The sequence below is a fragment of the Microtus oregoni genome, unplaced genomic scaffold (assembly GCF_018167655.1).
Source record: "Microtus oregoni isolate MIOR12 unplaced genomic scaffold, Mior012 000015F_ref0000493, whole genome shotgun sequence".
Lineage (NCBI taxonomy): Eukaryota > Metazoa > Chordata > Mammalia > Rodentia > Cricetidae > Microtus > Microtus oregoni.
The window spans coordinates 18,350,676-18,368,027 of record NW_024543074.1 but is presented as its reverse complement, the minus strand read 5'-3'; the positions used below and the strand labels follow the sequence as shown (position 1 = coordinate 18,368,027).

Here is a 17,352-nt window from a genome sequence, read left to right as displayed (position 1 = left end):
CCGCCCTTCGCCCCGCCCGCCCGTCCGCCCGGCGAGCTCCGCTGCGCGGCGCCGGGATTCACGAAGCCGGGCTGTGCCGTGCGGCGCGGGCGGCTTCGAAGCGGGGATCCGGCGCCGCGCGTTCCCGCCGCCCGCATGGAGCGCGCCCACTAGAGGCGCCACCGTGCGCCGCTCGAGCCGAGAACTCGAGTGGCCGCGACCTGGCGGCGAGACCGAACGGGAGTGCGGCGGCGCGCGCGACCCGGAGAGGCAGCCTGCGAGGCGCGCGCCGGGGCGGGGCGGGGCGGGCGAGCGCGCGGCGGAGACGCTGGCGGGGGCCGGGCGGGGGCGGGGCCGCGGCGTCTGCAGAACCTTGGACAGAAGCTGCGAGCCGCCGCCGCGCCGAGCCGCGCCGAGCCCCGGGGCCGCGGCGCGCATTGCGGAGGGCCTGGGACGCAGCGGCTGCGCCTGCCGCGGGAGCCTGCCTGCGGGTAAGCCTGCGCGGACCGGGGCCGTGCGCGCGGCCGGGTCGGAGTCCTGCGGCGGTGGCCGTTGCGGTGCTCGGCCGGTGCCGCAGTGGAAGCGCGGGCTGGGGCTCGGCGGGGCCGCGGCCCGGGGGTTCGGGCCTCGGAGGTGCGGGCGGAGGGGCGCGGCGCTGAGCCCCTCCCGGGGCTGAGAACCATCTTGTTTTCCACGCAGATCCGCAGGGCTACACGCGTCGCGTCCTGGGAGCGCCTTCTTTCTCCCTGCGGCCGCTTCAGGCTCGGTAAGGCGTTTCTTCCCTCAGGCCGGCAGGCTGGGCGCGCAGGGGCGCCGGCCCCCGCCGGGCGCGCAGTGGCACCATGGGCACAGTGCTGTCCCTGTCCCCCAGCTATCGGAAGGCCACGCTGTTTGAGGATGGCGCGGCCACGGTGGGCCACTACACGGCCGTGCAGAACAGCAAGAACGCCAAGGACAAGAACCTGAAGCGGCACTCCATCATCTCGGTGCTGCCTTGGAAGAGGATCGTGGCAGTGTCAGCCAAGAAGAAGAACTCCAAGAAGGCGCAGCCCAACAGCAGCTACCAGAGCAACATCGCGCACCTCAACAATGAGAACCTGAAGAAGTCGCTGTCGTGCGCCAACCTGTCCACATTCGCCCAGCCCCCGCCGGCCCAGCCGCCCGCACCCCCAGCCAGCCAGCTTTCGGGCTCCCAGACTGGGGTCTCCTCTTCCGTCAAGAAGGCCCCGCACCCTGCCATCACCTCTGCAGGGACACCCAAACGGGTCATCGTCCAGGCTTCCACTAGTGAGCTGCTACGCTGCCTGGGCGAGTTTCTCTGCCGCCGGTGCTACCGCCTGAAGCACTTGTCCCCCACGGACCCGGTGCTCTGGCTGCGCAGCGTGGACCGCTCGCTGCTTCTGCAGGGCTGGCAGGACCAGGGTTTCATCACCCCGGCCAACGTGGTCTTCCTCTACATGCTCTGCAGGGATGTTATCTCCTCCGAGGTGGGCTCGGACCACGAGCTCCAGGCTGTCCTGCTGACCTGCCTGTACCTCTCCTATTCCTACATGGGCAATGAAATCTCCTACCCGCTCAAGCCCTTCCTAGTGGAGAGCTGCAAGGAAGCCTTTTGGGACCGTTGCCTCTCAGTTATCAACCTCATGAGCTCCAAGATGCTGCAGATCAATGCCGACCCACACTACTTCACACAGGTGTTCTCCGACTTGAAGAACGAGAGTGGCCAGGAGGACAAGAAGCGGCTCCTCCTGGGGCTCGATCGGTGAGCCCCTGTGGCCGGTATCCCGGCTCAAGGATTCTATTCGTTTTTAAAAATTTATTACTAAACGAATCAATTTGTGTACAGTATGTGTCTAGCAAAGCCACCAAGGGCCTCTTCCCATGTTCTCTCCTTGTTTTTTTTTTTTTTTCTCTTTTTTTTTCTTCCCCAGACCTTTCGAGAACTCTGGGGACTTTCGAACTCATGAACCTTGTGCAAACCCAGAAGATGCATTTAAAGCCACCTAGGCTGCTGAGCGCTCTCTCTGGGGATTCAAGGGACTGACTTGCCCGTGTCGCCTGTACCCGTGCGGGGTCCAGAGTAGATGAGGCTTTCCCACTGTCCCATGATGGGAGCTGTGGCCCAGGAGGAAGTGACCCTTTTCTGGCGACTGTTTCTTTCTCCCAAAGGCTCCTGGAGCCAGCTGTCCCCACTCAGGTTCCAGGAGGTTCTCAGTGAGGCGAGCTCTCCACTGCCCTGGGCCATCAGCACAGGAGCCTGGAAGTGGGTCTGTTGCAAAGATTGTCCATGACTGTTGACCGTGCTCTGCCCTGTTTTGCTGCTTTGCTTTTGGGCGAAGGGCTTTTCTTTGCTGGCAGGATGGATGGAGCTCCCTGCCCTGTCCTTTTGTCTATGCTCCCGGCTCCCACCTTAGTGTCGGTAAATGAGGTGGTTTGCTTAGTAGATTCCTCTCTCATTTTGGGTCCCAGCTAAGGGGGTAAGGTGAAGCTAGGGGCAGCCCCTTTCCCGAGTGAGTTTTTCATTTGACTAACGCAGCTCAGTCACTCTGTGCGAAAGCCAGGACAGTGGCAGGTACCCATGAGCAACGTTGCCTTCTGGGCAGGTGGGCATCCATGCCTGAGATCAGGTTGGTGCCTGCCCACTTAAGTGCCACGGCCTCTTGCTGGTGAACATATTTTCCTACAAAGCTGGGGGAAGGTGAGATCAGTTGGCAGGGGTTACCGTGGCAATGGTGTATCCCACCCCTACCCCTTGGTAGCTTAAAGCTGTCTCCAGGCAGTTCGGTTTCTCCCAGAGATGAAGCTTCGCTCTGTGCAACCTAGTGAGACAGCTGCGTCCTGGAGACAATTGCAAGATTCGCCTGTGACTCCTGACTGCTCGGGAAGCTTGGTGACTGTCCAGCTGAACACTTCCAGCTGCTCGGGTGTGGTGCCCACCTATCCCTGGCAGCTGCAAAACACACTCTGTGGACTTTACTGGTTTTTCTTTCTAATTTTCCCAGACTGGTGGCTTGGGGGTTTGGAAGCGGTCCAGGAGAAGGGAGCGAGCCTTCCTGCATGGCCCTCTCTCCAGCTTTGGGGAACAAAGAGCAATGTGAAGATGCTAGCGGGGAGTCTCCTCTTCCTGTCCTGCTCCCCAGGAATGGGTGTGGGGGCTACAGTGAGGAAGGCAGAGGTTATCTTACGTAGGATTAGGTTCTAGGTGGCTGCCAACTTCCACACAAGCGCTACAGAAAAGTCACAAAGAGAAAGCTGTGAAACAGAGGTCTCCCCTAAAGAGGCCTGGAGCAGAGCCTTTCAGCTAACCAGTTCGCAGAGGTGGGGAAGAGGACCTGACCCGCTGGGACTAGAGAGCCTTTTTCCAGTCCCTCAGCCAGATTCCTAGAGAGCGAATCCTGGGCCCTCATGATCTGCTGCGGAGCTGGGGAGCCCTGCAAGGCTTGCGGAGCCCGAGCCTAGCTGCAGCCTCTCTGGTCTGACTTCACGCGGGATCTGTCTTCAGATTCCGCTGCCACGATTACCTGTGCGGAGAGCAACTTTGCACAGTTGGCCACTGGTGTAGTGGAAGAGGAGCTTCAGGTGTCCAGTCTAAGGAGGAGGGGTTTGTGTTTGTAGCCCGCCCAACTGCTGAAGCCGGTCTGGAGCTGTTCACTGAGCTGCAATCACAGATTCCAGCTCTATTGACTGTTTCCTTCTCTTTGTACTTAAAAAAAAAAAAGTTGTTTGTTTTTTTTTTTTAAATTTTTGAGGAGGTGCATATTTCAGAAGTGGTTGGCGACTAAGGAAAGAACTCCCTAGTTGATTGTGAAGCCCTTGTGTTCCCCTTGCACTGGCCATCAGTACTGTGTAAAGGAACAACTGATAGACTTGAGTGTTCGAGCAATGAACCCATCTGACATGCTGCTATGAAGACACTTTTAGAACAAACACACGCAAAATAGAAAAGAAAAAAAAAAAGGAAAATGTGAAAAAAAATCTACAAAAACTCCCTTTATTCTTCGTCGCTTTTACAGTGGTTCCGTGCATGCAGACCAGGAGCGCTCTGTGTCTTAAGAAAAATAACCTTAGAGCAGATGGCTGTGGGAATCACGCCGTGCCGAGGACAAGCCACAGAAGCCGAGTTCAGGACTGGATTCTTCTCTTTTTCTTACAGCCCTGCAGGGCTGATATTATATTCTTTCCATGCAGTTATTAGAATTTAGTTTTCTTCCAGCAGTGTTGGACTTGCAATGAAGAGAAAACGTGCCATCCCGTCCTAGAATTACCCATAGCTGTACATCTGATACTGCTAATTACACACACGTGATGTATGGTTTTTTTTTTTTTTAGTGAAATTTCTCTGTAGCTATTTTTTTGACCAAACTGTGGACACTGTTAATTTATATTTGTCTCATTCTGTATGTATGTGTAGCGTGTTTGAGTATGTGTGGTTTATAATCTGACAAGAGTCATGAAGCTCAGTTTGGCTGTAATTTAATTCCCCTTCCCTTATTTTTATTTATTTTTGTACTGTGCTGATTCAATAAAATGCACTGACCATCCATTACATCCGTCTCTTTGTGGCCCCGCCATCTGGGCACTTGTTAGGGGCACCTTTAGTGCATGGCTGTGTATGTATAGGTTTGTGCAGGCAGAAGGGACAGTTAGGGAGAGGGAGGGAGCAGATTTCCGCGATTTAGAAAGCAGCACTGGGGCAAGCCAGCATTGGCTTAGGTGCTGGGCAGGTTCTTCCTGGGGGCTTCCTTTGTGGGGTCACATGGCAGGCAGCTCAAGCCACAGAAGGCCAGCCACGTTTAGGCATGGCCCGGTCAGTGTTGGCCACCTCAGTCCTGCTTAGGCATCTGGACTTAGACTGTATGTTGAGTCTTGGTGCCAAGGCTGCTGCTCCCATCTTCCCCTAGGCCCACCTTGCTCAGTGTCCACTGCCCAAAAGTCAGCAGGGGTGGACAGGAGTCCTGGTGACCCAACAGTTTAGCTTCAGAGGAATCTGGTCCTGGGTCTCCCAGTTGTGCCACTGCCTCAGCTTCTGTGTCCTGTCTGCCTTTCAGCCTTAGGAAGAGGGAAGCGAGGCCTGTTCTCTGCAGTCCCTGCACCCACTGCTGGGAGCCTACAGCCCTGGCAGTCTGCCAGTGACTGCAAGACCCTGTAGGGCTGAGCTTCTGGGCGCTAGAGTGTCCTGGGGCTTCCACCTGACCCGAGGTTCCTGTTCCCATGAGCTGCTGCAGGAATTCGTGCCATCTTTTGTGTGGACATGCGTTTATTTCAGAAACATGTTCCCTTAGGATTCTAGACTGCAGCTTCAGAATGGCGGAAGAGTGTGCCTGGAATGAATTCCAAGGTTGCCTCTTGCCTCTTCTCTCACTCAGCTTGCTTCTCACTCCCTAAATTTTCTGTTCAAAAGCCTTGGGCAAATTATCCACCATTTTACATAATTTGTGCTTGATTCTACCTTCTGAGATGGCAGTTGACTATATAATCTAAAATTTCACTATTTTTAAATGATAAGCAGAATGCCTTTAAAAATAAGATTTAATGCTTTATTGCTCTTTATGGTAAATCAAAATATGCTTTAGAAATAAAGTTAATTTAATGGAAAATAGGAATATACGCACCAAACCATAGACCGCATTTCATATAATTGAGAGACCCCACTCCGTGCATACAATCACTGTGTCCTGTCCCTTCTTACTGTCATCATTCACACCCGAAATTCCAGGTCCTTCAGTGGCCGCACACTGATAAGAAAGTGCTTGTGGGCAGGGCAGTTCCTTGGTGGGAGGTTCTGGCCTGGGTCAGGGGTCCCAGGCTACCCCCACGCCCAGCCTCCGATCTGTGACTTGTTTGGCATGACCTGCTTTGGTGTACATGAACACACGAGCATGTCTAGTGTAGAGCAACACGCGGGGGCGGTGGGAAGGGAAGGTGAAGTTCCAGTCAGATGGTCCATCAGTGTCTGCTGGCGATTGGCAAAACCGGGCTGGTGGCACCTCCGCTCTGCACAGGCAGCTGACCAGGCCTGGAGGATGAGAAAGGCTCCCAAGGGCAGATGGCAGCAGGGCTCTCTGTTACAAACGGCCTGCAGTGTAAAAGGCCCCGCACCTCTGCAAAAGGGGTTATGAGACCAGGTGGCTGGAACCACCTTAGTCAGTCAGCCAGGTGACTCCCTCAGGCTCTGGGCAAGGCACAGGAGGTGGCACACAGGCACTTGGTGGGTTAGGGTGGCAAGGTGAGGATTAGGGGGCAGAACCTGGGAGAAAGTGAAGAAAATGTGCTCCTGGCTCTAAGTCCTGCTGCGCCTGCTGATGTCTGCTCCCAGCCTTCTATGGCAGGCGCTCCCAGCAGCCTGCAATGCCCACAGGCGGCCTTATCCTCAGCAGCTGAGACGGGGGCAGGGGTCTCAGGAAGGCTCTGAAACAGGCAAGCTTTTTGCTTGGCAGACACTGGCAAACTCTTTCCCATCAGCGGGCTCAGGGGCCAGGCTCCAGCAGGCAGGTATGTGGCATAGGTGGGCACCCTGGCCTGGCCGGCAGTGCCAGGACTCCACGCTCTTTGCTGCAGCTTTGACCCAGCTCTCACAGCTGTGTGCAGTGGCTTCCCAGGAGTCCCAGTTCTCCAGGGAGGAGGAGGCTCAGCTGGAGGAGTCGGGGGAAGGGCTCTCCTTACTCCCTACTAGGTATGACAGTGTGGTTACAGCAGGGGACATCTGGTTACAAACCTGGCAGTCTGCAAAGAGAAGAGTTATGATAACTGGTCCTTGAGTAGCAGCAGGGTGTCTCTACGGGAGAAGTGCTCAGAAAGTCCAGGCCCTGGAACCTTGGAGGCAAAAGATCTTCCAGGGTCAGCTCTGGAAGGAGGAACCTCTGACTGAACATGGCTGAGGGATGGGCTTCACAGGCAAACCTGTTCACCTGCTGCCTTTGGCTGGCTGCTAGTGGTAAGGCTTGTGCTAAGGGGCTCTGAGCTAGGTCCAAGGGCTGCTATCATTGGGGGGAAGGAAGGCATCAGGTGTGGGGGTCACAGCAGGGCTAGTCCTCTGCACATGGACACTGGATCCAAACCTCTAAGAGAATGTCTCTGGCTGGAGAAACTGTCCTGTGCTCTGGGCCACCCATCCCTCTGCTGGGTCAGCAGTGGTCACTGGCCTTTGCCAATTACAGGTACTATCCAGTTGCTTGTGGGGTGAGAAGTGGTCTAGCCCAGGAGGCTGCAAAGGGTCTTTGGTTTCCTGAGCAGGTACTACGCAGAGTTGAGAGATGAGAGGCAGGGGCAGGGGCAGAAAGTCAGACAGGACACTTCATGAGCAGGGCCTCGGAGAAGGCAGAGGAGCCCTGCCCAGGGAGGCCCTTGCACGCTGATTTCTAGTGGGATTAGAGGGCATACAGCAATTAGCGGGTTCCTGGGATGCTGAGCCAGGTGGAACGTATGTAGGGATGGAGAGGCTAAGGGCCCGGCCAGCCTTGTGCCAGGCTCAAGCTCTTGCTCCCTGGGCCAGGCCTCCGACGTGCAGCAGTCAGTTCCCTGGCACACTGAGGATGAAGCCGGAGCGGTTCTTGGTGAAGTCAGGCTGCGGCTGATTAAGCCGCGTTTCCACAGAGACGGTGCATTTCTTCCCATGCAGGCTGCACTGCACTGGGTTGGTGACGTTCACTTGAAGGTGGCGCTTCTCACTGTAAGAAGGGGAAAGATAGGCCAGGCAGGCAGTGAGTGGGCAGACAGAGAATCATGTGGTTTCCTTGGCAACCCCCAGGGCCCTGCCATTTGCCAGGATCCTGTGGGGTGGCAGTTTCAGGGTTCAACCTGCTTTCTTCCCAGGGGCCCACAGAGGCGGGAAGGAGACAGAGGCACTGAGGTGTGTGCTGCGGCCAGCAGGTGCTGGCAAGGCAGGAGGACTGCTCATCCAGGGAACCCTGTGTGCTGCCGAACCAGGGAGGCAGATGTGGCTGCGCCATTGCCAGGGCTGGGCTGAGTCACTTGGGTGTTCAGGAAAAAAGGTGTCAGGGCTCTGACTCATGACAGTCATCTCTGATTGCCAACAGGGAGACTAGAATTGCCCCAGCCCCTCAAGGAATGTCTGCCTTGAATCTAGCTGGCTGTCATGGAGTCTGCCCATCAAAAGTGGGTCTGAGGCTGAGCCTTGACGTACTTGGGAATCCCAGTAAGTAATTGGGATCCCAGTTACCTGGGTGGCTGAGTCAGGAGAACAGTAGGTTTAAGGCCAACCTGGACTATAGAGTGAGTTTATAGCTAGCCTGGGCAACTTTCTGACACCCTGTGTGGAAATAAGGACTTGGAAAGTCCTGGACATAGAGACAACTCGGTAGTAGAGCATTTGCCTAGTGTGTGTGAGGACCTGGGTTCAGTCCCCAGCGCCACTCAAACCAACCAAATCAAAGCAGGTCTGAGTTGATGACCTCCTGTGAAGGCTGTTCTTACTTTGGAGCAAGGGGAGCCAGGTTTTGCCACAGAGCGCAGGCTCTGCAGATAGTCCCCACTGCCTGGCTGCTCCAGAATGGGTAGGTGGATGGTATCTCACTTCCTATTCACCAGGATGCTGAGCAGGGTCAGCCTGAGAGCCACAGCCAGGGCTTCCTCACTGAGTGGAGACCCACTCAGGTGGCTTGCTGCGTTCTCCCCGCTGTGGAAGTGGAAGTCCTCGCCTCTAACAACGCACACAGTGCTGAATGTACTCGAGCTGCGGCTTAGGTTAAAAGCTGAGAGCCTTGTAAGGAGGCTGGCACTTAAAGTGTGTGCACCCATGCCAGCTGTCCCACGCTGCACCCCACTTCTGCTGCATCACTCTGCTTCCAGCTTGGGGGGGGAGGCTTGCTGCTTAGGGGTTTTCAGTTAGGATGGGCAGCAACTCTGCCCACCCTCCCTCCCTCCCTCCCTTCCTTCCTTCCTTCCTTCCTTCCTTCCTTCCTCTTTTCCTTTCCTTTTCTTTTTTCTTTTTTTATTAAGACAGGGTTTCTCTGTATAACAGTCCTAGCTGTCCTGGAACTAGCTCTCATAGACTAGATTGGCCTTGAACTCACAGAGATCCACCTGTGTCTCTACCTCCCACGTGCTGGGATTAAAGGTGTGCATCACCACTGCCCGGCCAGCTAGGCTTTCTCTGCCTCCCTAGGGATTCCTTTGCTGTGGCTGCTGAGGCTCCATGTCAAGGGTCAACAAGCTGGGTCTTCTGAACATCCTGGTCTTCTGGGGTTAAGGGAGCTCCCAGCACCAAGTGATGAGCACTGAGTGGCCATGTCCACCGTGCAGAAGGAAGCCAGGGTTGAGGTCAGCCTCTGCACAAGCTTTCCCACTGTTTCCCAAGCACTGGCTGGTTCAATAGTCCCAGTTGCTTGGATGCCAGTCAGGCTGCATGCCAGTCAGCCTGCATGCCATGCTACTGCTCACAGGGATCAATGTACTGAGCATAGGTGCTTCTGCAGCACTGGCCCCAGGGCATGGTGTCCAGGGACACTTGGTGGCACCTACCACAGAAGGCCCAGGGTTGGTGTGTTGAGGTCTGTTACCTACTTGCCTCATGAGCCATGATGCAGAGGCAGTGAATGGGACCAGGGAGACATGGGCACTAAATATCAAATACTTAATGTCCTGTCAGCCCCAGCTAGAACCTGGGCTTAGATATTTTTAACCAGAGTTGGACATAAAAATAGCAGAGCCCATCAGAGGCGGTGACTCAGGTTCTTTTCCACTCCCTTGGGAACCAGGGGGCTCTGCAGGTTAGCTCCAGGGCCCTTGGCTGCAGTAGGTGTGCATGGGTCCCCCGTGGCCTCACACTGGCCCCCAGCAGGCAGAGTGCCAGATCTGAGGCTGCCTCCGAACAAGATGGTCCCCAAGCTTTGTCAGCAACCATGCTTCTCCGCTGAACTTGGGTCTTGTGGGTTCCTTAGGGGCCACCATCCTGCCCTCCTCTTCCTAGTGGGGCCAGGCGAGCAGTATGACTCTGGGTTCTCTCAGATTCTCTGGGAGCGGGCTCTGGGGAACCAATTCTATGTCAGCTTGAGATCCTGACATGTGGAGAATCACCAGCATGCCGGCCATGCTCCTGAGGTGCAGTGGGCCCTCCTGATAGGAGCTTCTTTCTCAGCCTAGTTCCTCGGCCAGAGTGTTACCAGCAGGGTAGCCATGGTCTCCGCCCTTCTTCTTCTTTGGGTGTTTGGGGACAGCTCTAGTTTTGGTGTGGGCATGGGTGGTGGAAGCATCAAAAGGTAGGGTGAGCTTTGGTGTCACGGGGTTCAGAGGCCACAGGCTCTTTCCCCATTTAGTCCTAGTCAGCCAGTCAGTCCACAGGCAGTGGAGAGTAAACACTAGCCGGGACAGGAACAAGACAGGGGAGGAGGGGGACATCCCCTTTCTCAGGGAACTTCGAGCTGAGCAGACCCATACTTGGGAGGCTCCAGCACGCACCACTGAGATTGGCTTCCCTCCCTTCCAGAGGGCACTGCTGCTGGAGAAGGGACCTCTGTGAGGAGGAAGGCAGGAGCCGGGAACTGGATTCTTCCGCACGGTGATGCAGACAGATCTGGGCCCCCATTTCTCTGGCAGGCTACCATCCTGTGCCAGCTTGTGGTGGCTCCCCACCTCCCAAGGAGGAGCTCTCCCCTGACCTGACCCCTGAAAGTGGGGTCATTCTTTCCCTCCCACAGCCAGAGTTGACCCTCAGCCTGCCCCAGGGAGTTTGTTTGCTGGAATGGCCGTGTCCTGGTCCTCTGGTGACATGGGAGGTAGTCAGAGAACAACCCAAGTACAGACATGTTTCTATGCCTACCATCCCTACTCCTAACCACAGATTCTGCTTCAAACATCAAACTCCCAATTTCCAGCCCCACCCTCTATGGGGCAAGAATCATTAGGATGTATCAGGAAAGAATGCACGCCATGTCTCGACATCCCTCCCTCGTCTCCTCTTCCCCTTTTCTTTTGAGATGAGAGCTCACTATATAGAGGTCAGGCTGGCCTTGAACTCATGGTCATTCCTCCTGCCTCAGCCTCCTGGTGCTGGGGTTACAGGCATGAGCCACTGCACCCAACTCTCCACCCTAGATTTCTGGGTAGTGTGCTCTAAACACCTAAGATTGCTTCTGATCATCTGCGATTTTTAAGTACAAGGCTGGGCTAGAGGCCTGGCTTCCAGTTCTACTGGCTCCTGGGCTTGCCCAAGTCCCTGTGAGTCTCTTACAGCCATCAGGCGCACGTGAGGTTCTCTTCTTCACCTATGCGCTGGTGGTGACAGGTGACGGTTATTTCATCATCGTCATCCTCACCATCACCCCACATCTGCTCTCCAGCTTTTACCCAGTCTTTACCTCAAGGTGCTGAGCCCCAGGAATACAGAAAGTAAGTGTAAGCTTAGAGACGGGGTCTTTTCCTGTGCCCTGGGAAGCTGCTCGCCCTCCTGGGATCTGCAGGCTGTGACCAAAGCACAGAGCTGTCTGTGGGAGCGGGCACTATCCAGGAGAGCTGCGCTCCTTCAGTCGAGGCTGAGGACCCCCAGCAGCGCTGGCTCAGGAGAGCCACCGTGACAGACTGTGCTGATGCTCTCCGCACATGTTCTTGGAGCTCATAAACCACACGGCTGCTCTGTTTGAACAGCCCCCGTCTGGCGCTGTGTATCCTGGGCCTTCTCAGCTTGTGTTTCAGCCTGACAGGTGTGGGGGCCCTTATACCACATGCATGGCTTGACATTCCACGTATGGACACAGGGTCCTGGAGGGAGAGGGGTCTCAGAGGGTCTGGAACCCTGTGCCTGAAGGTCCAGAAGGGCTCCCGGTACTAATGGGCAATCCCAGCTAGGCTGCTGGCTCTGGGCTTGCCGGATCAGCATGCCATCCCAGGCCGTGGTGCACTGCAGACAGCCCACTCCCAGCACTTTATTCCGTTATTTCAGCCTCACAATGGGGATGGGCAGTGTGCTCAACTGGCCATGGTCCTCTTAGACCCGAAACACCCACTCAAGAAGCTCATCTCGCAGGCAAGATGACCAGATGGCCTGTGGAATGGGGGAGTCCCAGGAGGCAGGCAGCCCTCAGAAAAACAAGCACTTGGGGTAGTCACTGAGAAATGGGATGGCCCCAGGCTCCTGCTCTTCTTGGCGTATCCCTGTCTGACCCGGTGCCCCACCATCTTTGTGAGGCTGCTGCCGGGTTCAAAGGAAGAGGGGTTGAGTTCACAATAGAATGAGGGACAAAGAGGAGCAGCTTGGGAGGGTTCTGCTGCCACCCACACATCCTGTGCACAAAGGAAAACCCGGCTGCAGCTTCCCAGTTCCTCAGCACACTAAACAGCCATCACATGGTCTAGCAGTCCCTGGCGTGTGCCAGAGAGAAAACTAAACACCAATCACATGGTCAAGCAGCTCCCTCCCAGGTGTGTACCAGAGAGAAATGAGAACGGGTGTTCAGACAACAACTCCGGATACCAGTTTCACAGCAGAAGTATTTACAAAAGGCAGCCAGCCCATCAGTGGTTGAACAGATCACCAAAGTGTGCTAAATCCATTCACTAGGATAGTATGTCCAATGGAATATTATTCAGCAATGAAAGGAGTAAAGTATCAATACAGCAATGAGCTTTGAAAGAAGCCAGCTACAACAGGCTACACACTGTAAGACCCCATTATGGGAAATACCCCACTAGACACACCACCAGAGACAGGGTAGCTTAGTTGTGGCAAGGGGCATCAGGGAGGGGCGGGGGTGGCAGGGATGCTAAGGAGATTTCCTTTTGGGGTAGTAGAATAGTCTAGAAGTAGACAGAGGTAACAGCTGTCTAACACTGCATCCATAGTCGTCCATGTTCAATGAGGGAGTTTTTCTGCCAAAAGGACAAAAAGCAGAAAACATGTTTTGTTTTGTTTTTTGTGGGGAAGGGGTTTCAAGACAGGGTTTCTCTGTGTGGCTTTGGAGCCTGTCCTAGAACTTGCTCTGTAGACCAGGCTGGCCTTGAACTCAGAGATCTGCCTGCCTCTGCCTCCTGAGTGTTGGGATTAAAGGCCACGACTGACCAGTTTTAGAGGAAGTCCTTATTTTAAGTTAACCGAATGACTGAAGTCCAGTTAGACTGAACATAGTGGCTCCCACCTTTAATCACAGCAGGAGGCTGAGGCAGGGGGACTGTTGTGAGTTTGAGGCCAGTCTGGATTATGGAGTGAGACAACCAAACCAGCAAGAGGTTTTGTATGGCTGTGGAGCTGGTGAGGTCTCAGCAGGCACAGGAGACTGGGTGCTCCCGTGGGAGCAGTGCCTTGGCTCTGGCCTGAGCCCCAGCACACACTGGGGTCTTTCCTCATCTTCACAGAGAATGGAGAGGGAGACAGGGTATCTCCTCTGATGGTGTGCCGAGCCAAACGACAGCTGCTGAGGGAGCCTGCCTGTGGGGGAAGGGCCTTCCCTCCCCAGCTTCTGTTACAGGATTTAGTGGCTCAGCAAATTGTGGTATTTGGGGACTTTGATCTCATGTCATCTGTTCTCAGCCGTCATTGCAGGCAAATGGCCCTTGTCGAGTGACTTTCTTTCCTTTTTCACTTTAGACTCCGTCTTCTCATTAGAGCAGCTGTGGGTAAGAAGGGACAAGCCGACATGGCTCCAGGGCTGGCTGCGCACCCACAGGCCGTGCACAAAGGGGACAACCACATGTGTCCAGGAGCTGAATCAGCTCAGAAGAATCTCCCTCCTTATCCAGGCCCCTGGTCAGCTGGGAAATGCAGTATCCAGACCGAAGCCAACCCAAGAAAGTGGCCCAGGAGGTTGCAGGCAGTCCGGCAGGGTGCCTGGCTTGGACTTCGGGAGGGACAGGAGTGTCCTGTGAAGCAGGGGCTGTACTCTGCTGTCTGGTCCCAGGCCGTGGACCAGAGAGATGCGGTCACAATGAGATGAAAGGTCTCCCGTGCTGGGCAGCCAACCCCAGAGTCCTACCTCCCTGATATCACTGGGACATGCAGTACACACTCTGGCTCCCACTGAGGACTGTGCCTCACCTCAGGGGCATGGTCCCCTGCTGGTGCTGAGCCTCAGAGGGCAGCTCTTTCACAATCCTGCTGGGGAAACGCTGCTTCTGCTCTGGTCAGGGTTGCACCACAGCTGCTCTAGAGAAGCCAAGAGGCCAGGGACGGCGGTGCTGCACTTCCTGTCTCTGAAGCCCTTTCTGTATCTGTAGCTGGTAAGGGACGAGGTGAAACCACACAGCAGTCGTGAAACAGCTGGACACCCGAGAGCTTCACCCACGCCCAGGGGCTGCCTCTGCCCTAGCCTGAGCTGTTTTGGTGTCCAGACCCAGGCAGGGAACCCACTCCACCCTCATCGCGTCCTCTTTAAAGTGCTTCTTAAGTCCCCTCTCTTCCCCGCTTACAAGCGCTTCTGAACCTTTTAATGCTGAGACCCTTTAATACAGTTCTTCATGTGGTGACCCCAGCCATAAAATTATTTTTGTTGCTGCCTCATAACTGTAATTTTGCTACTGTTTTGAGTCATAATGTAAATAATCAGGTAGCTAGAGGTTTACCAAAGAGCTCATGGCCCACAGGTGGAGAACCACTGGTCCATCAACGGATCTAGAGAGCCAATCTTGCACCTGACAGGAGGTGGTGAATTAACTTCTGAGCTGGGGTGTGGGCCACACAGAAGGTAATGGTGGCTGAGGCGAATCTCCCCAAGGAGGTGGCATCTGGGCTGAGCTTCAAGGACAACAGGGCTCTTGCAGGGGTCTCCCTGGCTTCATCCTCTTGGTCTCAGTTATTTCTGCACAGTCACTAGATTTATGTTACCACTATGTGGTTTTCATGACAGATAATGACCTGATCATTGTCCACATTCAAGCATGAAGTTCCAGCATACTCTTGGACTCTTCTGAGAGACCCCTCAACACTCCACAGGCAACCGAGTCTTCCCACGAGCCACACTGAGCACGCCCTCTTGACCTCATCCCTGTCAAACCTGTCAAGAGCCCAGCCTAGACACCCTCCTCACAGAGGCCAGTAGCTGGGAGTCAGCTCGGCTCCCTTCGCCTCTCCTGCCCACGCAGCGCAGAGCCAGTTCTCCAGACACCGTCTCAGCCTCTCCTGGTGACCACTGTCGCCCAACTGGTTTCTGTCTTTTGGGCCCCACGCCCTGCTTGCTTCACACACATTCCACATTTCCTCCATGCCATGAGCAGAGTCTGGAACAGGCAGCCGGGGGCCCGCCACTCCCTGCTGCCATTCACTCTCCATCGGCCTCATTCCTGCCAGCTCTCCAGCCAGGTCACAGGCCTGGAGTGTAGAGCTCTCTTGTGCTCAGCCCTGGAAAGGATAGGCCCGGCAAGCCAAGCTCCTGCATGCAGCTCAGCGCTATAGGGCTCTACAGAGCGCATGGGAGCCACCGCGGATGGTAAAGGAACAAAAAGCCTCCAGGTGGCAGGGGAAGGCAACAAGAGTGGACGGCTGGACTGGGGCCCCAAAGTGCTGGCTTGAGCAGAATCATGGCCAGCACCACAACCGAGGAGCAAGGAGCCCTCTGTAGGCTGACCAGTCTGTGCAATGAACACAGAAGCAGCTTGCCTTCCAGAGGGGCAGAGAAGCACCAGGTGGGGAACAGAGTCCAGAAAAGAAAGGGCTCCAGCCCTCTGAGTCTCTGAAGAGTAAACCCACTATAGACCACCAGAGGCAAGAAGACAAGAAGGCTGCTCACAGAGGATTAGTGGCCTCATCACCTAGGCAGAGACCACAAAACATTGCCATGCTCAGCCGTCGTGATCACTTCAGGACACAGCAGGCAATACGAGTCTAGGGCCCAGGGCAGCAGGGCTGGTGAACAGGAAAACTCAGACCATACAGTTCACGGGGCGTGCGGCTCTTTTCAGGACTATAGTAAACGTACTTATGGCTAAAGACTGTGTTGAACCAGGTGGTGGTGGCACATGCTTTTAATCCCAGCACTCAGGAGGCAGAGGCAGGTGGATCTCTTGTGAGTTTGAGGCCAACTTGGTCTACCCCATAACAGGCTCTAAAGCTATAGAGAAACCCTATCTTGAAAAACAAAAACAAAAAAAACCCAAACAAACAAAACCAACCAACCAACCAAACAAACAAACAAAGACTGCGTTGAAGGACTGAGAAGTAAAACTCACAAGGCCCTGGGTTTGATCCCCAGCACAGAAACAAGACAATGTTGAGCTAAAATCTTGGATGTCAGCAACATGGAAGACAGTGAGGTGTCACAGTGAACATTCCAGCTCCTCTCATTTTGCAGATGGGGAGGAAGAGGGTGGTCTTTGGGCTTCTTTCGCAAGAACACAGGTAAGGAAAAGATGAAATGAAGCAAGAACAGAGGCTGTAATGGTAACTCTCCAAGAAGAAGGAAGATGCAAACTTGACCTATCCAGGGGAAGGTACAGGAAACAGAAGAGCCTGAGAAACATGAGAAGAACAAAGTCCCACCAGCAGGACCACTCACATTAGCTGCACAAGGACAACACCGTGTCAGCAGCATGGGGAAAGCCTGCAAGGCCTCAACTCAACACAAAGAACTACAGGCAGCTGGGCATGGGAAAAGCACACCACCTGGTTGTCCAGGGCCTAAGGGTCAGCCCTGTAAATGCATGTAACATTATACAGACCCAACAGGTTAAATTTAGAAGTATATATGTATATACAAATATATATATGCATATAATAACAATGAAAAAAGAGGCCTTGAATTTGAAGGAATGTGGGGAGGGGCATATTGGAGGTTTGGAGGGAGGAAAAAGGAAGAAATGGTGCAATTATAATCTCAAAAAAACATATGGTAGTGATTTAAAAAAAAAAAATGGCCCGCAAAGGGCATGACACCATTAGGAGATGTGGCCTTGTTGGAGTGGGTATGGCCTTGTTGGAGGAAGTGTGTCACTGTGGAGGTGGGCTTTGACATCCCATTTATGCTCTGGCCACACCCAGTATCACAGTTCACTTCCCGTTGCCTTTGGATCAAGATGTAAGGGCTCTCAGCTCCAGTACCATGTCTGTCTGCATGCTACCAAGCATCCCGCCATGACCATGATAAACTAAACCTCTGAAACTGTAAGCTGCCACCTCAATTAAATGTTTCCTTTACAAAAGTTGTCATGGGCATGGTGTCTCCTCACAGCAACTCTAACAAGATACACATGTATAATATGTATATATTAGTTTAAAACTGGGCCAACAAGGTGGTTGCTACCACGCTTGACAACCTGAGTTCAGTTCCCAGAATCCAATGGTAGAAGGAGAGAACTCTTTAACACGCATATACATGTGTAAAACATACAAATGGAAAATTAAAAAGAATGCACAACCACATAGAATATCCATAGATAAGCTTGAATATATAAATGCACTAAGCTGTACAAAATGGATACATTGTTTAAAACAGA

General features: G+C 54.3%; 2 protein-coding genes across 3 annotated transcripts in view; one reads left to right on the top strand and one right to left on the bottom strand.

The window, feature by feature from the left end:
- Positions 1–676: 676 nt before the first annotated feature.
- Cdk5r1 (cyclin dependent kinase 5 regulatory subunit 1) lies at positions 677–4,547 on the top strand. 2 transcript variants are annotated; one of them, XM_041665013.1, is made up of 2 exons: positions 677–1,741; positions 1,911–4,545. In XM_041665013.1, the coding sequence occupies exons 1-2, from the start codon at positions 822–824 to the stop codon at positions 1,984–1,986; spliced, it is 996 nt and encodes a 331-aa protein (XP_041520947.1). In that variant the 5' UTR covers positions 677–821; the 3' UTR covers positions 1,987–4,545. The 2 variants fall into 2 exon arrangements, with proteins under 2 accessions (XP_041520947.1, XP_041520948.1); XM_041665014.1 differs by having other exon boundaries at positions 821–4,547.
- Positions 4,548–5,502: 955 nt separating this feature from the next.
- Myo1d (myosin ID) overlaps positions 5,503–17,352 on the bottom strand; it is a 290,093-nt gene continuing 278,243 nt past the window's right edge. The window contains exon 22 of the mRNA XM_041665567.1: positions 5,503–7,646. Within this exon, the coding sequence (XP_041521501.1) occupies positions 7,490–7,646 (157 nt within the window). The 3' untranslated portion in view covers positions 5,503–7,489. The remainder of the gene's footprint in view (positions 7,647–17,352) is intronic.

Coding starts and splice junctions, on each gene's coding strand:
- Cdk5r1 (XM_041665013.1), top strand. CDS start 822: ATGGGCACAGTGCTGTCCCTGTCCCCCAGCTATCGGAAGGCCACGCTG. Junction 1,742..1,910: donor CTCCTCCTGGGGCTCGATCG/GTGAGCCCCTGT, acceptor TTTCTTCCCCAG/ACCTTTCGAGAACTCTGGGG.